Genomic DNA, 23,991 nt, shown 5'->3' with positions numbered 1-23,991 from the left:
CTTCTGGCAATTCTTTACCTCTTTGTCATGGAATTTTCAAGAATTAGGAACAAAGGATGCTAAGAAGTATCTGAATGACATGTTAAATAAGCTGAACCCATGTATCATCTTTCTATCTGAAAGAAAACAAAAACAAGAAACACGGAAAAAACTATGATTGAGGTTAATGTCAACAATTATTGGTTTGTTAACCCATGGGGATAAGTGGCACAGCTGGTGGCTTAGCATTCATATGGAACAATAATCTGAATGTTGAAATAACTGACTTCTTCATAAACCATATCAATGCTATAGTCAGGCCTGCTAATGGTCCACCTTGGCTATTCACTTGCTAATTGAGAGAAGTCAATATGCCGCAATCATCCTGGTGCTCATATCATCTAATTGAGAGAAGCCAATATGCCGCAATCATCTCTCAATTAGAAGATATGAGCGCTAACATTCTGGAATGGAAATACTTCAACTTATTTCCTTCCCTACTCTAAAAGGATCAAGTATAAACCGTAATTCATCCTCGAACGAATAGAAACTTAAGCCAACTCGTTGCAATACCGTGGCGAAACAATAATAATAATGACCGAGTCCGTATAGGCCATTCCGTCAAAATGCACTAAGATTGCGCATTACTAAATCCACGGTATAAAATAGTTATCCCCGTGCTTAAGATGATAAATTGGCAAGGCTACGCTGCTATAAATGAGGCCTAAGCATCATTCATGCATTACCGTGTAAGACGTGAAGCTTACTTGTGCATAGTCCGCTTATGCACCTTCAACCAACTACTCCTCCCTATATATGTTTTATTGACATTTCTACAACTCAAATTAGGGGAGGAGTTTGACATTCACCAATTCCGTGTGCTTGCTTCACTATTCATGGCCGTTGCCATGTATTTATGAATAGCCGTCCATGATGGTTGTACTTTCTGTTTTGGTCCATAACCCAATTCTAATGTCCGACATTATGGTTGTACAGTCAAAGCCATCCTGCTCTGGCCTGACTCAACACAGTGATACGATATTAGGCATAGGCCAAACACATGGTAATGTTTTATGCTAGCACTAAATTTGCTCAAGGCCATCTACCCAATTGGCCAAATGTACCGTTTTGATGCGAGATTGGCTTTTGGCCAATATAACTTACCTTAATGCGCCAAGATTGGCTATAAACCAAGTTAGCTTGCACCGTCTTGGTGCCATATTGACCTTAATTAACATGTCCAACATAATGCGCCATTTTGGCGCGTTATTGGCCTTTAGCCAATATGCTAACGCAATGTGTCATTTTGGCGCGTTATTGGCCTTTAGCCAATATGCTAACACAATGTGCCATTTTGGCAACATATTGGCCCCAGGCCAATGTGCAACTTATCACACAACAAAAGCTTTCAATGAAGCTTCATCCCAGGACATGGAACATCTATATGCACACGTCATGCTAAAAACACATGATGCTACATCATGAGTTGTTCAATCCCCAATACACGAACATACAAATTATTTAACTGTTATTCGTTAGCTATCATTGCTTAATAAAATCAAGGAAGGCCGCTATAACTCACAGAAGTTTGTTGGTTGGAAAAGTAACTTCAAGTGTGTATAAGCCCATTCATAATCTTTCTCGGTCATCATAAAACACCAAACCACCGTGAATGCTATCTTATTTTATCTATGAACTGCGATATGGACGACATTTTTTTTTGATGCTAGACAAGAAATTTCATTAATCATAAAAGGAAGACTTATCCAACATTAAAAAAGACTCAATAACTTCAGGGGGATTACTAGTCCAAGCCCTGGCTAATCTATGCTGCATGCAATATTTTGCAAGTTTATCATCCGTTTTATTACACTTCTTAGGAACAAAAGAAACATACCATCTAAGAAAAGACTTAAGTTTATGCATCACATCAAGCAAGATAGCTTCACTTTCCCATGACATGGCTGGGGCAGCATTGTTAATATAACTTTCTATTCCTTTGAGATCAGTCTCCACTACAACTTCTGAGAGTTGTAATTCTGTGCACCAGTTCACAACATCCAAGAAAGCTAGGCACTCCGCTTTCTCAGAACTTCTTATACCTGCATAGCACTTTGAGATCCCTCCTCTCCAGTTTCCTACATCATCACGAAGAATGAGAGCAATTCCAGTTAGACCATTGTTTAGATCATATGAAGCATCATAATTAACTTTTACAAAGGGAAAATATGGAGGTTCCCATGACTGTTCTATATGTATGGATGGTTGTTTTAACAGACTATTATGTTGTTGTCTATTATAAAGCTTTCCTAGATAATTAAAAAAGTTTATAGATTTTTTTTTCCACTGTTTGCGGTGCAATCTTCAATTTTTGGAAGTGCACATCACATCTTGTATTCCAAATGGTCCAAGTAACCACCATTGATGTAGTCATCCAATCACTGAGTAAATTCTGCTATAAACCATGTTGCATCCAACTTTCAAAAAATTCTGCTACTGTGTTGTGTATGTCGGAAAGAACTGAAGATACTTCAAGTATTAACATCCATACTTCCCTTGAGAAAGTACAAGAGAAGAGAACATGCATTGCAATTTCTTCGAATTGGTTGCAAAGGGGGCACTACCTATCAATATGATGACCTGACCGAGATAATCTCACTTTTGTTGGCAAGATATCTGTAAAACACTTCCAGAATAAATGTTTTATTCGCGTCCAAGTTTCAATCATCCAAAACCTCTTCCATTCAATCTCCGTGTGATGTATTATTGGAGAAATCTATAGATCTCCTAGACTGTTTTCATACAACCTTTTGTAAGCTGATTTCAACGTGAAAGCTCCATTATTAGCTTCCAAATCAGTTTATCTTCAACAAAAAAGGAATCCTCATCTTCATAATTGATTCCGCTGTGTGTTCATCAAAGAGATATTGAACCATCTCAGTATTCCAATTTTGGTTATCTTGAAGAATTAACTCTTGAACCCAAACATAAGAATCACTGTCTGTGTTGCCTTCCCTTGGAACTGGAGATAATTCAAGCCCTAACACCCAAATATCAAGCCATATTTTTATCTTATCACCTTTTCCTATCCCCCATTGGCTATTTTGTTTGATGAAGCCGATTTGTTTTTGAAAACCATTCCATGACCAAGAACAGTTTGGTTTGACAGTTGCATGAAGAAAGCTTGTGCATGAAAAATATTTTTCCTGAACAACTTTCCCCCACTGTGTGTCAGTATTTGTGCAAATCCTCCATGCTGCTCTAACCAGTAGAGATTGATTTAAAATCTTCAAGTCTCTAAATCCTTGACCGCCACAATCCTTGTGTATCTTCAGACTCTTCCATGATGTAACATAAGTGCCTCTTTTGTCCTCAAAACCCCACCAAAAGTCTCTTTGTGCAACCTCCATTTTGTTAATGATATATGTGGGAATCTGAAAACAGCTCATTGAATAAGCTGGAATAGTATTAGTTACTGTTTTTACAATTAACGACTTACCACATTGGGACATGGTTTTACCATCCCATGATGAGAGTATTTTCTTAACTCTATCATATAGATGAGAAAGGGACTATTTTTTATTTTTACCAATAATAAGAGGTATACCAAGGTATTTTTCAGTTGGAAGCATCATTGGCACTTTTAGTCTTCTCGTTAGTATTCTGTGAAATCTACCAGGAACCCTCTCACTGTAATGCACACTAGATTTAAAAAAATTCACCATTTGTCCTGAAGCTTTCCCAAAGTCGTCAATAATCTTCAACACATTGTTCACGTTATGCAAATCAGCTTTCAAGAACAGTAAGCAGTCATCGGCGAAAAATAAATGTGAGATAGAAGGAGCGTTTTGTACAATTCTGATACCTTCAATGAGATTTTGAGATTCTGCACGGTACAGTTGCCTTGAAATAGCTTCCATGGCAATTATGAACAAAAACGGTGATAAAGGATCACCTTGTCGAACTCCACGTGTAGGTTGATATGCAGTGCAAGGGGCTCCATTGAGAAGTATAGAAATCCTTGTGGTGGTGGTGCATTGTGAAATGAGATTACACCATTCATGTGAGAAACCCATTTGAATAATCACATCATTTAGAAACGACCATTCAAGCCTGTCAAAGGCTTTATCCATGTCTAGTTTTAAAACCAAGAACTTGGTATCTTCTTTCTTACTCTTCATAGTGTGGATTATCTCTTGTGCCAGTAGAATATTATATGAAATTTGTCTTCCCGGAACATATGATGCTTGGAGTGGAGATATTATCTTGCACATTAGCTTCTTCATTCTTGAAGACATAATCTTCGAGATAATATTATAGGATGTATTTCACAACGCTATTGGTATTATATCAGACGGAAATTGTTTATTTTTCGTCTTTAGGAATAGAGACATATTGGTAGAGTTTAAGCTTTTTAACAATAAACCTGTACGGAAGAATTGTTGAACTGTCTCCACAACATCCTTTCCAACCAGATTCCAATGACTCTTGAAAAAACCTGGTGGAAAGCCATCCGGTCCAGGTGCTTTCCAAGATTCCACTCCTTTCAACGCTTTGAAAACCTCCATCTCATCTGGTAACCTCATGAGCTCCAAGTTATCTTCAGCTGATATTGTTTTGGGGATGCACTGTAAAATTTGTTCATTTTTTCCTGGGTTCATACTGGTATGTAAGTTACCATAATACCTTGTCAGCAAATCCTCCAATTCCGATCTCTTTGTACACCAAACACCATTTTCATCTTTTATGGCTATAATATTATTTTTTGACCGTCTTTTGTTTGCTTTTGCATGATGATGCTTCGTATTTCTATCCATCTCCTGATAATGATCATCTCTTGCTTTTTGTCTCCAAAAATCATTTTCTATTTGGTGCCAATGCTCTATTTGAGTTTCTAACTGCTGCACTTGATAAGTAGCTTCAACATTTCCGCTGTCATGCTGGATTGCTTCAATTTGATGATGCAAGAGAAAGATGTTGATTTGTATATTCCCAAACTTCTCTCTGTTCCACTTTGAGACGTATTTTCTAGATATGATCAATCTTTAAGACAGCCTGAATGCTTGAGAGCCATTTATCTGGTGATTCCACGTTGCTTCGACTTCAGATTTTAAAGATTCATCCCTTTCGTAACATTGGAAACATTTCCAGTTACGTTTTATATCACCTTAAGAATGAGAAGAATCAAACATAATAGGACAGTGATTTGATCCTAGTTGGGGAAGATGTATAAGCTTAGCATCCGGAAAATGAATTATCCAATCTGCATTTGTTAGTGCTCGATCAAGTCTTGATTGGCGAACTCCAGTACCATGAACATTCGAAGACCATGTGAATGATTTTCCAGTATAACTCATATCTTCCAACCCTGCTTCTTGTATTAGACTGATATAAGGAGAGTCCCTTGATATAGAAGTACTTGAAGAAGACATATTAGAAGAAAGTCTGCCCACATTGTTTGAAGATGATCTTGCGTCATTAGGGAAAACTAGATTCAAATCACCAATTATAACCCACGGTTGTTGAACTGTTGCACTGATATTTTTGATGTAATTCCATCGCTTCTCTTTGTTGTTTGGATACGACGATTTATACATACAGGTTAGCAGCCAAATTGGTTTAGAAGGGTCATCCTGCACAGAACAGTTTATAATCCAAGAGTCCCAATTGATAATACTTAAGCGGAAGCCATCTTTCCCTAATAATATAAGACCACCTGCTAATCCTCTGGATGAGATCAATTTATGATTTGGGTAATTATAGCGCTTAATCAGCTTTATCATTTTATCTGCACCTATTTTAGCTTCTGAAATAAAGACTATGTCAGGGTCATATTTAGATATAAGGTCCTTTAGGTTGTCTCTAGTTTTCTTACTGGAAAAACCCTGACAGTTCCAAGCTATAATCCTCATATTACTAGTGGAAGTACACTTATAGTTTCTTAAACAAATATAATAAAGAGAAATCGAAAGAAACCTATTTGTTTGTAAAAAAAGATCTAAAACTAAAGAAGTAGAAAATGTACAAAAGTAAGATTTTACCTCGAGAGCATATTCCCCTTGATTGTGCATCTGATTCTTCTCAGCCTCAACACAATGCTTTTCAGTTCCTCCAGTCTCTATCCCATTCATTGTTTCATTTGAGTTTTCCATGAAATCACTCATTTCCCCACCATGAACATCAATAATAGGTCCTTGATGGACCAAATCCATTGTTCATCTCAGTTTGGTTTCTTGCTCTTTTGACAGACCTGTCCTCCTCAAAATCATCCATTATTACACCATTTTGTTCAGCATCCACCGAATCTTCCTCAGTCATAACATCTGCAGATTCAAATCTTTCTTTTTCTTACAATGTTCTTCATACTCCTCAACTGTCATTGCTCGTTGACGCAGAAGTTCAGGAACCTCCTCACAGATAGTGTCATCATGATCTATTATGTAACATTTAGGGCATAGGCTGTGTTGTTGTTTTAGCCAGTGATATCGAATCAACACAGGTTCACCATGATTAGAATTCCACCATTCTTACCTTTTTAACGGTTCAGTTAAATCAATCTGTATTCGAGTAGTGATCATATTTCCTGATCTTGGTCTGCAGTGTTTCGGATCTATGGAGATTTTTTTCCCAAGTCTTCAATTGCTTCCGTAATAACAGTTTCATGATGATGCTCTAAGAGCAAACCCTTAAACGGAATACTCCACTCTTATTTTCTGAACACATAGTCAGTATATGCCACCTCAGCTGTGTATTCTTGAAGAGCAAGAAGGCTTCTCTGAACATTCCATGGAGTCTTTTTTAACACATCCTTTAAATCCTTCTCGGAGTTGAACTTGAACACAAATAAGTATTTTCCAACAGTTTTGGTTTTTTTTTTTTTTTATTGTTTCCAAAGTTCATTCAGCTCCTCTTTAATGGCAGAAGTTTCAATTTTGTCATATGTAGTGATTAATAACCCAACCAAACTGTTTGACCAAGCGTCAGCTGCTTCTTTCAAAAAAAATTTCAGAACCGATACCACCTCTTTTTCCTCTGATTGAAGTGTGTTTCATTTTTTTGTGATATTTTTAACACCAGAGCTGCTTGTCTGATTACCAGTAACCTCCATTGAATTGCAACGGAAAACTCTATTAGGGTTTATGATGACTTCTGAAGAGAATAGTTCTTCTTTGTTTATAATAAGGGTTGTTACTATAGATAACTGACTCAAAAAATATTATTTCCTAAAGATAAGCTTGGGATAATTTTGATTGATGACTATTAGTATGTTGTCAGGGGTCAACAACATGTGATCCGCAAAATAATGACATCTTCTGAAATCACAGACAAAATTAGGGGGAAAGGAAACAATTTGAATTTTAGAAATTTGGATCGGGGTTAGACTCGGTTTTGCATATTGATGAATCATGGCTGAAAAAACTTTAATCGGGGTAGGGTGATGATTCTCATATTGAAAAGAACTGAAAAGTGTAACATTTGTAGTTTGCAAAAATGCAAGATGAGGATGAGCTAGAATAGGCAATATAGCCAGTTGCGACAAAACTGTCTTGAAGATCAAGCATGTGTTGAGAACAAGGATCCAATATAGGAAGGAATCCGTTGCACAATCAGAGGAATCTACAAAATTAGAAATCCGTATCAGTAAAAGAAATATATCAAAGTATTATCAAAGTGGTAAAAAGTATCAAAGAACAGCAGCTAAAAACCAAATAAAGGAAACCTACAAACCGAGAAAATAAAATTGTAAAAGGGAAGAAAGGATTAAGAACTACACAGAATGATTTCAAACATAAAAATGGTACTTAGAACAGAAATCTAGACAAATATTTATTAAAAAGAAACATCAAAAGTAGCTAAATCTATCTACTATGATTCATTTTTTGTTAAAATTTAAAAGCTGGGTTGACTCAGTTTCCACCAATTCGCAGAGCTACTTTTATAATTTTCAAAGTGATATGGACGACATATGATACTTATTTTAATTTGTAGGTATAATCCATTGCATGACCTTAAGGAAAGCACTAATCAATTGAACCATCAACGTATGCGCAAGAAAATTACCCTTTTTTCAATTTGTAGGTGTAGTTACTTTATTCATTTCCATGGCTTGGTTCTTCATTTTAACCTTGAATCTACTATAAATTACTTCATTTAGGGCTTGTGGTTTATAAATGAAATTTTGATTGTGGAAAAAGTTTTGCATTTGTTACTATAGGAGACAAAAATTCACGACTTCAAATCCTAGTTGCTTTTCTTCCCACGTCGACTAATTTTTTATTTTTTTTGTTTATTTTTAAAATGGAAATGAGTTTCTGAATGATTTTTTTTCCATTGTTCTTCTGCATGTTCTAGAGATAGAGCGATAAATTTGACCAACATAATGCCTTGCTCTAATTGATTGATCCTTGCTTCACTTTCAGCAAAATGAAAACACTAAAATAAAAGACTCACTTTTTGGAACTGAAGTATTATCCATGATCGCTGAAAGAGGATACCGGATTTTTTTTATCGTCAATTGATTCTTTAAAAGTCTATCGAGTATTCTTTTTTGTTGTTTGAATAACATGTTAGGTCGGAAAAATTGATATTATTGAACTACAGTTATATGGTCGTCATGGTATCTTTTCGTCGAGCATGACGACTTTCATATTTATTTTCAGTCGTCAAGGTTGTAGGATGAACAACGTGACAATTTTTCAAAGAGTTTTGTTTCTGAAAATGACATTCACAGGGTCGTCATGGTGTTCATCCATAAACCTTTACGACTAGTGATGTAGTATGAATAGTCGCTAAGGTTTGAAAAGCTTAACCATGACGATTAGTAACTACCAGAAAATAAGTTTTCCTGTGTCCAATTTTGTTATTGGTCCTCATGATTTTATAAAAATAACTTACGACTAATAAACAGTCGTCTGTGTGCTAATTTTCGACCATGGCGACTATAAATGCGAAAAAATAATGTTCGGTCGACATGCTTAGTTTTAGTCTAACATGCCGAGTAATGACTCCCAGAAAACAAGTTTGTCTGTGTCCGAATTTTTTTATTAGTCGTCATGGTTTCGTAAAAATAACATGACGACTGACAAACAATAGTCAATATGCTATATTTTCAATCATGACGACTATAAAACCGAAAAACAAATGTTTGGCTGACATGCTTTGTTTCAATGGAGCATGCCTGTTAATAGACGGAGTTATGAAAGTACTTAGTCGAATATGTTGTGATTTCTGATTTTTTTTTTTTGTAATTTGGAGAATAAAACCATTGAACAACTATACAATCCTCTTATCAGAAGTGGTTTGGCTAGTGTGGTTTCTTTTCCGATACAAAAGAAATTCTCAGATATCTTCCGACAAAATCCAAAAGTTCACTTTAACCAAAACAAGATTTCAAAACTTTCAATTCAACTAATTAATATAACTAAATAAATTAAACTAACAAATGTTAATTAAAAAAGGATAATTTAGCCATTTTGAAATATATAGCTAAAGAATTTTGAGTTTTACTTCCAAATAACCCTTGTTTGGTGAAATTGGGTATTACCCAATGAATCTGGGTATACCCCAATCCAACAGGAACAACTAGCCTTTTCATTTTCTCACATATTTCTGGAGAAACCGCATAGAGAAGCCCCAAGTCGAAAATTCTCACTCTCTAACTTGTTAAACCACTCCATCTTTTTCACTGCTGCTTTGAATGAGAATCATGAGATCTATTTGAGGAGATTATTGCATTTCAGATACTGATTTCATTGTTGCTGATGCTCTCAATTTCAAGTTAGTGAAGATATACAACCCTAAATTAGATTCCCTATTCAAGTTCTCAATCTTTTCAATCATGATTCTGTATTTTGTAAGCCTCTGATCTCTCTCTATCTTGATTTTGTGGAAACCCCAAGTTGGGAGCTCAAAAAACTTCCTACTCAATTGACAATTGCACGTTTTAGGGTTTATTTTTCGATCTGTTGATGATGGCTTCTTCTTCTTCTTCAACTTCTCGTACTTGTTCATCACTAACAGAGGATATCTTGATTGAGATCTTTACTTATCTTCCTCTGAGTTCAATCTATAAGTTCAAATGCATATCAAAGGTATGTTTATCTAACCTCTCAAACCCTTATTTCATGACAAAATGGTACCAAATCAATAAAAATTCTCTCCCATGGATACACTATCACATGTTTTGTGACGTTGAATATCGAAGGTTTAGATATGCATATCCTGAATTACATTCAGGGTTTATGGATAGAAATGAACATTTATTCTCTTTTCAATTTCTTGTAAATGAGAAATCATTTCAAGGAGCAAAAGTGTGCGCGGTGAGTTCTAGTAATGGTCTGGTTCTTTGTCATTCAACCAGTTCAAGTTATCAGGAGAGGTATCATGTTTGTAGTCCACTTACTCACAAATGGGTTTCACTTCCTTCACCGCCTTCCCAGACTAGTCTATATGATGTTAATGGTATATTCGTTGAGTACTCCTCATCCTTCGCAAGTTGTTATAAGGTTGTACATATCCCATTGTTTGCTACGCCCTCGAAGAAACTTAATGTGGATGTTTTTTGTTCTGTTTTGGGTGTATGGGAAAGGTTTGAAGTTAAGTGATGAAAATGTTGAGTGGGGTATTTTAGATGTAAGAATGCTGTTATCCTAAATCGTACGTTATTTTGGATTGAAGGGGGGAATAGATTGTTAGTTTACAATCTCAATCAGAACAGTGGAAGTGATGGACATCGATGTAGTTTGATTAATTTGCCAGAGTCTGAGGATAATGACGTTAATAGTATTCTTGGGGAGTCAGAAGGCCGGGTCTGTTATGCTAAAATTAGAATGGAAGGAAGGATAATACTAAAATTAATGTTGTTTTGCTCGGTTTCGAGCATCGTATTTGGGGATTCAATATCCAAACCAGAAGCTTTGAAGAGCTCTGCCTGTTCAACAGAGATGTAGATGATGATAAAAGTGCGATGTTCCTGCGGTTTGTGCTAAAACCAATGCCAACAGTACTTCCAGCGGCCTCTTGGATAGACACTCAAAAGTGATCTATGCATTCTAAACTGCGGTACTCATTTGTCTCTTTTTTAGTTATTTTAATCTTCCTGTTTGCGTGCGTATTCAAGAACTCAATGATGACATATATGCCTCATGTGCACTAGATTTTCTTTAGGACCCAAGGATTTGGAGATGATATTTTGTTCTTTTTGCCTAATGTTCTCAATTTGGTGTGTTTTAGGGAAGTATCTCTGCAATTTCTATCACGAAACTTTCAGTCTGATCTATTTTAAACTATTGTATTTAATGTCTGTATATCTGTTAACTTTCGCATTGCACACTTTCGTATCTGTCAACTCCTAATAGATATTTGAAAACTTATTATTAGGAATCCGGGTTAGCAGGAGTAGGAGGTTAGCACTTGGATTAGTCAGTTATTACAGATTAAGTAACTCTAGATGTATCACTTGATGTTTCCTTCGACATAAATTGTGGCCGTTTTAGGAATCAATCACATTATCTTCTCCAGAAATAAATTTTTTAGGATGTAAGATGTTATAAATAGTAATAGTGCTGTAATGGAGTTAAATTTTGTTATGGCTGATGAAGTGATAAGTGTACTTCTAACCCTGACTTAGCAACTGGCTCAATTGGTACCTCTTGCTGGGAAGAGAGTTTAAATAAATTAGGACAATCCACAGCAGCTTATCAATGGTAGTTGACAGACCAGTCATTGAGTAATTGTCAACCCAGACCTTTAGCAGCATGAGTTCGATTGAAAAATCTCTAAGTTCCTATATAGACATACTGTTTGATGCAGTGAAAGAGAGAACTCTTATTACAGTTACAGCTTCAAGAAAAAGTTGTACTGCTATTGATAAGTGCATGAATGAAAAACTACACAACTGCAAGTCTTGCATTGGATAGTATGGAACTGGAAATAGAGTCGCTGAAAGCAAAATACAATGGTGGTGAATCTGGTGATGGTGACGCTGGTAACCAGCAGGGGCGGAGCCATCTGAATTGCCGAGCTACCACATCTATGTAAATAGAGTCATAGAGTATATCACCTTAGGACTATAGGGTATCTTAATGAGTCCAGGTCTAGCCTGATTATTCCACTTTCTACTGACTTTTAATCAGATGAATAACTATTTTTTAATCACATGAATAACTATTAATCCACTTTAGTCGTTGTCAGTCTATGTTATCGAGTTGTATTACCTGGCCTTATACTTTTGTCCCAAGGATATGTAATCAAGTAGCTGATATTCTAGCCAAACATGTTAGAATATGGTGGGCAAAACCTCCACTTCAGATCCAAAAAGTAAAAAGAAAAGAAAAAAAAGAATAACTACTTTTACCAAGTGGTTTTGCTAAATAGAAAAAATTTGCTTCTCAAATATCTTGGAAGTAATTTTTAGCTGTTGCTTTAATGCATTTTTCTCAATAAATGATTTTTCTTATTTTATTTTGTTTCTTAATGAATAGAATGTAATTTTCTACAAATGGGACTTTGGGAAGTAGATAGGTACAGGAACTGAAAACCACATGATTTGTTAGGAACGATTTTTTTGGGGAGGATGGTTTTTTTTGGGAACCATGGTTTTATTTTGGATAAAAACATTAGAAGTAAATCTAGGTCACCCCTTATCTAGATATTTATATTAATACCTAAATTATCCTCCTGATTAATTTTTTGGTAATGATTAGTTAATGTTAATAATAGTTATAGTAGTGATTAGTAAAATGATTAAATTAAAGATAATTAATGAGATTAAAAAATCAGATGACTTTTTTTTTTTAAAAGAAGAAGAATTATTGAGAGAGTAAAGTTGGAGAAGATGAAGAAGGAAAACATGAAAAACAAAGGATTTTACCAACCACAACCAAAGGAAGAGTATTTGGGTACCCAGGTATGTTTCAAACTTAGATAATGTTGGTTGAATTGCTCCAAATTTTCAAAAAACTGTAAATTTTTAGGGTAGATTTGGGCTTGTTCGGTTACCTTATGTGAAGAACAGGTTACCGAACTCATCTGAAAGTGTAGTTCGGTTACCTTTTCCATATACGCAGGTTACGGAACTCGTTCTTTAATGGAGGTTTTTAGTTGTTCGGTTACCTTTTCCATACACGCAGGTTACCGAACTTTGTTTATAGGACTTACAGAATAATGTTCGGTTGGTTCGCAAACTTTAATCCAACAACATATCTAACCGAACTCCACATGTATGCAATTAGTGAAGAGTACGGTTTGTCAAGATTTTTTGCAAACAAACCGAACATAGTGGAACAAGTTCGGTTAAATTGAAACTCAATATAGTAGGCAAAATAATACAGTTCGGTTACATTAGAAAAAAAATTTCTTTTTGGAATATAAGTAGAGTTCGGTTACTAGATAGTTTTAGAAATTTTTGCGAACCAACCGAACAAGGTAGGTAAAGTTCGGTTATATCATAACTCAACATAGTAGGAAAAATAACACAGTTCGGTTACATTTTTTTTTTGTATTATGGGTAGAGTTCGGTTACTAACTAGTTTTAGAATTTTTTGCGATCCAACCGAACTCGGAGTTCGGTTATGAAAAATTAAATTCGTGATAACCGAAGTGTTCTTCGTGTTCTTGGTTTCAGAATGTTCGGTTACAAAACTAGTTTTTTTTTTTAAAACTATTCCTAACCGAACATGCAACTTTAACATCCATTTAAACCATATTTTGATGATTTCTACTCAATTTTCCTATTCAAAAACGAATTAAAAAGATTGATGGGTTTTTCAATCGAACGAGAAACGTCAAGGAAAGAGAGAAGAAAAAGAGAATAAATTTTTTTTCAAAATTAAAAATTTTCGATTGCTCTTTTAATTTTGATTTGGTTAATAAATTCATTTAGATTAGATGTATATGATTAGATTTATATAGTTATTAAGTTGGTTTTAATTTAAATCAAAGTAAAGGATAAATGAATATTTACCTAACTTTGGGACACCCCTTATAAGTATAAGGAGGTTGGCCTAATAAGATCATGATCCCAAAAAAAAAACCATGGTCCCTAAAAAATCGTTCTTTGTTAGCTATACCTAACTCGAATAATTTTGGGTCCACGCGGTTTACAATTTGATTAAGGTGCAGTAATTCAATCGAACTACTTCTTTCGTCCCATGGGATGACCAGGGCCCATCATTTATTCCATAGATACAAACCTTAAAAATGAGGAAAGTTTTTAAATTCTTGAGATAATAATTTAACCCACTTGCATTTCTTCTCCATCTGATCACTAAATTAAATGACTTCTCCTCCATCTACATTCATACAACATTTTCATCAACAAGTTTGAAAGAAACAAAGCTTTCAAGAGAAGATATCATGGCTGCTACCACACCTGCAGGTGTGCAAGTCACTGATACTAATACAACAAATGTTGAAGGTATGGTGAATATCAAAGGAAACAAAATGGTCAAGAGCAACAACAGGGAGTTTGGTGGATGGAGTTGTGCTTCTCGAATTCTCTTCCTTGGAGGCGTAGAATCTTTCATCTTTTATGGAATTGCTTCAAACTTGATCAGCTTTCTAACCACGCAATTGGGACAATCTACATCAGCAGCTGCACAGAATGTTAATGCTTGGACTGGTTTCATGCATATGCTTCCACTACTAGCTGTGTATGTTATCGGTCACCCCTCTTATTTTAACAGATACCTTACCATCCTGATTTCTGGAGCCTTCTATCTTCTGGTAAATCTCATACTCGCCCTTAATTTTGTTTTTAATTAATTCCCTAAACAGCTGAGCAAAAAAAAAATTAATTCCCTAAAGTTTTTTCTATTATCTAGTTGGATGCACTTACTTCAGAAATGAGTACTAATACATTTTGAAAAAATTGTTATTTGTGTTAGGGGGCTTGTAGCGATAACCCTATATGATTTGGTAATGGATGGGTGGTCTTACAATGGAAAAGTAATCTTCTTCTTCTCATTGTATCTAATTGGAATCGGAAGTGTTGGATTCAAGACCTGAGCACCAGCTTTTGGTGCAGACCAATTTGATGACCGAAATCCAAATGAATCCAAGTCCAAAATTTCATTCTTTAAATGGTGGCTATTTGGACTATCTGTTGGATCGTGCAGTTCCCACTTGATATTGAACCATGTCCAAGATAATTTAGGTTGGTATATAACATTTGGAATATCATACATTTTAATGAACATAGCGCAAAATGTAATCATGTTTGGAGGCGTATGTTATCGCTATGCTCATGAAAAAGATGCAGATAAAGTAAACCCATTAGAAGCATTAACTAACGGTTTAGTTGCGGCTGTCAAAAATTTTAAGGTTGAAGATGTAAATGTTGTGCCGCCGTTGGTTCCCCGATGGATGCTGTGGTTAACATATCCATTAGTGCACTCTCAAGTTCTTACCTTCTTTGTTAAGCAGGGCTGCACTATGGAAAGGTCGATCACACCAGACTTTCAGGTACCTGCAGCTTCAATTCAGATATTTCTCACTGTATCCATCATTCTGTTTGTGGCAACGTACGACTGGATCCTTGCTCCACTTATTCGAGCTTTTACTGGAAAATCTAACGCTATAACTTCACTTCAGAAAATTGGTGGTGGCATATTTGTTTCTGCAATAACAATGGTTCTAGCAGGTTTAGTGGAGAACAGAAGGCTTAAAGTTGCTCAAGAATTTGGACTGGTTAATGATCCTAACGTAACAGTTCCTATGGTTATCTGGTGGTTGATTCCACAATACATCTTGTCAGGTCTTGCTCTTGTACTCACCAAAGTTGGTTTACAGGAATTCTTCTATGATCCAGTTCCCAATGAGCTAAGGAATCTGGGTCTGTCTCTGTACTCATCCATATTTGGCAAAGGAGATATCTTCAATGTCTTTCTTATATCAGTCATACAGATGGTAACTAGCGCAGGTGGTCAAGAAGGATGGCTTGCAAACAACATGAATCAAGGGCATTTAGACTACTTCTATTGGTTTCTAGCTGGACTTAGTGCTATCGAGCTGGCTGCATTCTTATGCTTCGCAAAATCATACGAGTACAATAACCAAGGAGATGCTCCGATGTAATCGTGGACTAAGTAAGGTGAACATCTGCTCATTAAGAACAATATTCAATATCTTTATGTAATGTGATTTAGGAGACTTTGCTGGAGATTATAGCCGCATCAATATCTTCAGTTTAGTAATTTGAATTTTTTTTTATTGGAAGTTGTTGTCAGTAATTTGAAGTTTCTAGTAATTTATCTCTCGATAGTAGAAATACTTGGAAGTTTCTAGTAATTTGAAGATTCTAGTAATTTATCTCTCTATGGGCAGTAAAAATACTTGGAATGTGGTTAAGTTTGAATCCTAAAGCTGAATCGCATTCTCTGAACCCTGAAATCCATTTAAAGGGGGTAGTTAACAACTCATATTCTTCATCCTTCTTCTTACTAGTATTACTTTATCAAAATGAGTTCCAGTGAAAACTCTTCGAACGTGAATCCAGACTTGATGTTTGATGCAGAGATAATAGATGGTCTAGTAAAGCACAATCAGAATTTGAGTTCTTGCAACTTCAACAAAAAGCTGTTGACGTCTAGAAATGCATGAATGAAAAAGTTCAACAGTATTCTTGATACCATTTTTTTTTATCACAATTTACGAGTTTCTGGTCATAAATTCTCCCCTAAAGAGTACAAACAAAATAAAATCGTACATTTGTACAGCCATTGAAATATAGAGGTCCTTACAAGCTCCAGCAGCAACATGCCTTTCCTCACGTGTTTAAATGGCATTTTCTTTATTGTTTTTAGAACCCGACCCGAGAGGTGATCTTCTCTGGTGATGAATCGCATGTACCTTGAATATATAGAAAATCATTGTACAAGTAGAAATAATTTGCTTCTCAACAAGTAGAATTAATTTGCTTATCTAAATAACATGTCGGGATACAAAAGCATACCCATAGCAGAAGTACTTCTGTCAGAAGTCAATCCAAAAAATCAAAAATAAAAACATCATTCTTAACAATCAAACAATTAAATTTTTTTAGTCTTAGAAGTCATTCTGGAGTTAAAGTCGAAAAATAACTTCTCAAGATGTATTTATAAGGCCTGCGAATCAAATTCTGCTTCTGGCTTCTGCTTCTCAAGAAATCGAAGTAAGAAGCAAAACTATTTTGCTTCACAAAAAGTTGACTTTTTGACTTCCTGAAAAATCGCTTTGAAATCTGACAGCCAAACTAACTTCTGAGTTTTCGACTTTTGCGCTATCTAAATAGTTAAAATCCAAAAACCATATTACTTTTTGACGTGAAAGTAATTTCTCACCGTTGCTTTAATGCATTTTTCTTCATAAAATTAAGGTTATCTTAATTTTATTTCTTAGTTGAATAAAATGTGAATTTCCACAATTGGGGTTTTGGGAAGTAGATAGGCACGAAACTGAAAACCACATGATAGAGTAAAGATGAGTTGCTAGCTATACCTAACTCCTAAATGCAACATTTACTTCTTACTTTTGTGTTGAACTACACTTAACCACGATTGCTAAAGGGGATACCGATACTAACTAGGATATAAACATAATCCTTGACCACTGGATTTTTTTTTTCCCCTTCCCTGAAGGTCACCACTATATCTTCGTATAGTATCTCCCTTTAGCAATCATGCACTTGAGAAGTACAATCACAACCGCAATTCCATGTCTAGGTCGAATAATTTTGAGTCCACGCGGTTTCTAATTTGAGTAAGGTGCGGTAATTCAATCTTACAAATTTCCGCAACTTCTCTTGCATTCAGATCTTGCATTATGGGAAAAGTGGGGTTACCATAAGACGTAAATACAGGTCACATTGATATGTGCGGTCACAACACATGTCCAACGTACAAGTCCAAGACTGATATAGTCCAAGTCCGTTGCACCTATCAAGCCTGATGACTAGAAGAAAAAGTTTGTACATATTCAAGTCCTGCGACTAATAATAAGATATTTGTTGTAACAAGTTATTTTGAATCTCCAGCAATGTCGTACAGTTTGTTTACTTAGATTTATAATTCTTCTCTTATAAATCATATATATACTGAATGAAAACTAATTTGCTCATCGTTGTTGGTGCTTTCATTCAGTATATATATGATTTACAAGAGAAGAATTATAAACGTAAGTAAACAAACTGTACGACATTGCTGGAGATTCAAAATAACTTGTTACAACAAATATCTTATTATTAGTCGGAGGACTTGAATATGTACAGACTTCTTCTAGTCATCAGGCTTGATAGGTGCAACGGACTTGGACTATATCATTCTTGGACTTGTACGTTGGATATGTGCTCTGACCGCACATATCAATGTGACCTGTACATACGTCTTATAGTTACGTTGGCCTTAAAGCTTTCATGTGCTTCCGGGAAGGCTAGTAATTTGGCTTAAATACTACTTCAATGCTAGAAAATGTGGTCCATGGCTTAATATCCATTGGTCTCATGCGGTGAATATCAGCTTCAACTACTGCTTTCGTCCCATGGGATGACAGGGCGCGTCATTTACTCCACTGATACAAACCTTAAAATGAGGAAAGTTTTTAAATTCTTTTGACCTTTACTCTTTTTTCATCTCCTATATGAAATAACTTCTGTTGCAGAAGGGGATCATCTGAGAAAATTAGCGGTGGAATATTTGTTTCTGCCATAACGATGATTGTAGCAGCTTTAGTGGAGAACAGAAGGCTTAGAATTGCTCAAGAATTTGGATTGATCAATGATGATCCAAACACAATAGTTCCTATGGTTATCTGGTGGTTGATTCCACAATATGTCTTGTCAGGTCTCGCCCTTGTACTCACCAAAGTCGGTTTACAGGAATTCTTCTACAATCAAGTTCCACATGATCTAAGAAGCGCGGGTTTGTCCCTGTACTCAGCCATTTTTGGCATAGGAGATATCTTGAGTGTCTTTCTCATATTTGCCATTCAGAAGGTAACTAGTGCAGGAGGTCAACACGGATGGCTTGCAAACAACATGAATCAGGCGCATTTAGACTACTTCTATTGGTTTCTAGCTGGACTTAGTGTAATCGAGCTGGCTGCATTTTTTTGCTTCGCAAAATCGCATGTGCACAATAAGCTGGGATGCTCCAATGAAATCGCGGACTAAGTAAGGGGAACATTTGCTAATTAAGAACAATATTCGATATAATTATGTAATGTAATTTAGGAGACTTTGCTGGAGATTATAGCCCCATCAATATCTTCAGTTCAGTAACTTGAAGTTTTTTTTTTTTTGGAAGCAGTAATTGGAAGTTGTTGTCAGTAATTTAAAGTTTGCATCTTCAGTTCAGTAACTTGAAGTTTTTTTTTTTTTTTGGAAGCAGTAATTGGAAGTTGTTATCGGTAATTTAAAGTTTGCTAGTAGGAGAAAATCATTTTCTCTGGTGCTGAATCACATCGCCCTTGAATATAGAAAATCCTTGTCCGCTCAATAAGTTACTTTATAAATTTTCTTATAATTTGAGGTTACTTTGGAAGGTTGGAGATGCCCATGGGTTATTTGTTAAACCAAGAGTACGTATATGCGTAATAGTTTTAGACACTTGCTCCACACAGGACAGGCATCATATTTTGTTACCCACATAGACACCGATATAGACACCGATACAAACTTGGTGGTAGCTATATACAATGGAAATAGTTAATGCACAACAGAAAAATATTGGTTTCACATGAAAAAAGAGAGATTATTATAACAGTTTTCCTATGAAATTAATTGTTGAAGCTGATTCAAATTGATCAAACTGCAAAATTTGAAAACTATAGAGCATATATATGTTCGGTTTCAAGAACTAGTCAACTACCACAAGTTTACTGTATTCCTCCCCAGAGATGGCCTTTTCCATGACTCTAATGGGAGTAAACTCGCTAAAATCAGAACCCTCCAGAGACAGTGTCAACAGATTCTTTCAAAATCCACTAAGCATTGCCACACCCTTCTGTTGACCCAACACCGGAGTTGATCTAGAGTCCCTAAGAGCAACTGCAGTGGACGAGCAAATCTATAATTATGGTCCAGGGACGAGACGCAACGGGACGGAGTAAAGACTAAAATCTGGACCAAAACCAAATTCCAGACCATATTTGGTCTGGGACCAAGACCAAAACTATATATAGTGGAGCGGAGGTATAATCACCGTTTGGCATCGGGCGTGTGTATAATCTACGCCTGTTGTGAAACGTACGTAAAGTCACCGCCCCATAAAGAGGCGTGCATATAAGTTACGCCCGGTTCAGGCGTTGATAAAATGTTCGCCCGTTGGGACGTTGCTAAAGTTTACGCCCCACGTCAGGCGTTCATAAAAGTAACGCCCCATTCAGACGAAGATTATACAAACGCCCCAGCCCGGCGTTGATATTCTTAACGCCCCACGCCAGGCGTATATATAGTTAACGCCCCACGCCAGGCGTTTATATAGTTAACGCTCCAGACAGACGTTGATATAATTAACGCCCCACTCCAGGCGTTTATATAGTTAACGCCCCAGACATGCGTTGATATAATTAACGCCCCACGCCAAGCGTTTATATAGTTAACGCCCCATCCCGGCGTTGATATAGTTAACGCCCCACTCCAGGCGTTTATATAGTTAACGCCCCAAGCTTGAGTTTAAAAAAAAAAAAAAATACTTAGACAAAATTGATTTTGAAATTTTTTTATACCGTTGGTAATTCGAACGTTGAAGAAAATGGAACGTTGGATAATTTGGAACGTTGGAAAGTTTGGAAGACATTTAGGAACGTTGAAAATTTCGGAAGAAACACCTATATATACACATGAGATCCTGTGACATTTTCCCACGACTAAATACTTCAAACTATCCACACCAATAAGAAGAAATATTGTTTCTGCTTTCAAATCAGTTGGAAAATTTTCACGGATTCGCTTACAATGGCACCAAGAGTAGCACGAGGTCCAAATTTTACGACAATCGAAGATGTAACAATGTGTAAAATTCATTTATCTATATCTCAAGATTCTAGTGTTGGAACTGATCAATCAGAGGCGACGTTGTGGACTCGTATCAAGGATGATATTGAACTTCATTTACCTAATAATCCAGAGCGGTCTTGGAGTTCTTGGCAAAAACGATATCAGGGAATAAGTAAAGATGTGGCGTTATTTTCGGCAAAAGAGGCAGAAGTCGAAGGTGAATATCATACTTGATGGGGTCCTGAAAAGAAGGTAAGCATTCTTGATTTTTCGAACAATTGTTTTCTAATATTTAATAAGCGCCCATGTACTTAAGTGTTTTTAAAAACATTAACAGCTTGAAGAAGTTAACAAGAGGTTCAAGGAATGCAACGATGGGAAAAAATTTAAGCACGAAGAGTGCTACCCAGTTGTGTTAGAAAATATAAAATATAATCGACGATCGACTTTTGTATTCGATACGACGCATGATTTGGACACTTATGAGAATAACGAGGAAGATGATGAAGGGACGCAAACAACAACTCAAGGAGAGACCGGTAACGACACAGATGGGGGAGACATAGAGAACACATATCTTCGTAAGATGGGGAAAAAAGCAGCAAAAAGATTGAAGAAAACAGGGAGAGAGAAATCCAGTCACCAAGAGGAATTGATGGGAATAATTATTAAAGAACAACAAAATTTCAATACTCATTACCAAGCACAATCAAGATTCAAGATGCAACAAAGAGCAGCAGAGTTTGCAGCAAAACAAGCTGAACATGCGGCAAAAATAGCCAAGCAAGCTGAAGACGAAGAATTTCGCATCATTATGATGGATCTTGAAAAAATGGAACCTGTATAACAAGAGTACTTCCGACTTCGCAGGGCGGACATAGTTCGGAATAAAAGAAACCAATCTTAACACAAAGGCGGAATAGTTCAAACCTTAATTATTTCTCCTATTTAGTGATTAGTAGTATTATTATGTTTTAAATTTCTTATTATCTGAACAATTAGCATTATTATTATGTAATTTTTGGATTTTAAATTTACTTCCTTTTGATTTGAATTAAATTTCTACTTTTTTGAAACATACGACCTTAATTAAAACTTGAGGATGTTTACATACAAAGAGATAATAGAAAGGAAATGACAAACGACAATTTTTAATTCCCATATTCTGCCCATATATATTCGATCAAGTCATCACGCAAGCGAATATGTGCATCTTTGTTACGCATTGCACGTCGGCGTTGCTGAGTTCTAATTTGGGAAAACTCGTCACTATTGCCTCTTAATATATTAACCGGTGCTGCGTTGCTACGTTGTTCATAAACATGTGGCCAGTCACCGGGTAGACGCTCATCCTCGACTATCATATTATGTAAGATAATACAAGTTTTCATGATATAGGCAAGCACATCTGGATTCCACATTCTTGCAGGTTGTTTGATGATTCCAAATTGTTGTTGAAGTACACCAAATCCCCGTTCAACATCTTTTCTTGCACCCTCTTGCATCGATGAAAATATTTCCTTTTTCCTACCAACCGGATGTTTAATGGCCATAATAATAGTAGGAATCTCTGGGTATATTCCATCACCTAGATAATACGGCATATCATATGAATGTTCGTTCACCTCATAGCTCACCGGCGGTGCTTTTTCTGTTACAAGACTTCGAAAAACATATGAACGGTTCATAACATTAATATCGTTGTTAGAACCGGGCATACCAAAAAAAGCATGCCAAAACCATAGGTCATACGACACCACTGCCTCCAACACGATACTTTCGCTCCCTTTATACGCGGTGTAAGCCCCAGATTCTGCCGACGGACATTTATCCCATTTCCAATGCATGCAATCTAGACTACCCAGCATCCCAGGAAATCCCCGGTCTTTGTTTTGCTTGAGCAACAGTTAAATATCACCAGCCGTTGGTTCACGCAAATATTCTTTCCCATACACATACACAATCGTCTTACAGAACCTACGAGTAGCTTCCAGCACAGTTGTTTCTCCTATGCGTAAGTACTCGTCTATTGCATCTGCCGCACATCCGTAAGCTAACATTCGTACTGCTGTTGTTACTTTTTGATGAGGGTTTAATCCTAAAACTCCACAAGCATCGGGTTTTTGAACAAAATATATGTTTGCATTGGTAACACCTTCCACTATCCAGTTAAACAATTGTCGACGCATTCTAAATCTTCTGCGAAAAACAATGGGTGGTTGGTTTGGGTACGGAGACAAATAGTCGTTCCATAGAAGTTCAGCCCCTGACTCACGATCTCTTGGTATTCTGATACGAGTTTGAGGCCATTTTGAATTTGTAACAAGGACTCCCAAACTAACAGCCATGTTATTTTGCATAATTGCTATTGCATCATCATCCGAGGAATAAAAACTACTATTAGAAGAAGAATATGAAGAAGAAACAGAAGAGCAATAATGAGCGGTTTTCTCATAGTGTTCCATTACTATATGAAGCAGAAGAGATGTATTGTTATTCATATATTGAGTGAAACCAATCTTTAATTTATAACCCATTTTCAAGAGCATTAAAAAAACAAAAAATAGATATTTTTTTGGGTTCACGCAAATGTGTTTTCCAAAAAAGATAAACTGTTTGTCAGTGACCTGATATGACAATACTATATATGATTAGACTATACTATATATGATATGACTATACTATATAAGATAAGAAAAGATAACTCCAAAGACAGGTCATCTAAATAGTCATAACAAATTAACCCTTCATATTATCATTATCCGAAGTGGACGACCTTGGTGCCACAAAAGGCATGTGCGTTCTCGGATTTGTATTGACTGAGGACATTGTTGAAGCTGATCCTTGATTCATACCACTCCAAACTTGTGATGGCAGGGTTTGGGAAAAGGAACCGTATCCAAGCTGAGGTTGGACAGTGTGCCGCATACGGAAAAGAGATAGTTGTTGCTGCAAATCAACGTTCACATTATTTAGCCTTTGTATTTCTGCTTCTTTCGACATAATAACGTCCATCCTCTCCTTCGTTTGTTTTAATGTAA

At 36.1% G+C, this 23,991-nt stretch overlaps 2 protein-coding genes across 2 annotated transcripts; both read left to right on the top strand.

Moving 5' to 3' along the window:
* The first annotated feature begins 14,230 nt into the window (after positions 1-14,230).
* On the top strand, positions 14,231-16,289 carry LOC113307616 (protein NRT1/ PTR FAMILY 5.10-like). The gene is made up of 2 exons (XM_026556067.1): positions 14,231-14,703; positions 14,865-16,289. The coding sequence occupies exon 2, from the start codon at positions 15,169-15,171 to the stop codon at positions 16,051-16,053; it is 885 nt and encodes a 294-aa protein (XP_026411852.1). The 5' UTR covers positions 14,231-14,703; positions 14,865-15,168; the 3' UTR covers positions 16,054-16,289.
* A 2,375-nt stretch (positions 16,290-18,664) lies between these two features.
* On the top strand, positions 18,665-19,123 carry LOC113311833 (protein NRT1/ PTR FAMILY 5.10-like). Its single transcript, XM_026560634.1, has one exon. The coding sequence runs from the start codon at positions 18,665-18,667 to the stop codon at positions 19,121-19,123; it is 459 nt and encodes a 152-aa protein (XP_026416419.1).
* The last annotated feature ends 4,868 nt before the right edge of the window (positions 19,124-23,991 follow it).

The sequence above is a fragment of the Papaver somniferum genome, chromosome 9 (genome assembly GCF_003573695.1).
Source record: "Papaver somniferum cultivar HN1 chromosome 9, ASM357369v1, whole genome shotgun sequence".
Taxonomy (NCBI): Eukaryota; Viridiplantae; Streptophyta; class Magnoliopsida; order Ranunculales; family Papaveraceae; genus Papaver; species Papaver somniferum.
This window is presented reverse-complemented; position numbering and strand designations above follow the sequence as displayed.

Excerpts from the sequence above, each read along its gene's own strand:
- LOC113307616 (XM_026556067.1), top strand. The coding sequence starts at position 15,169 with ATGAACATAGCGCAAAATGTAATCATGTTTGGAGGCGTATGTTATCGC.
- LOC113311833 (XM_026560634.1), top strand. The coding sequence starts at position 18,665 with ATGATTGTAGCAGCTTTAGTGGAGAACAGAAGGCTTAGAATTGCTCAA.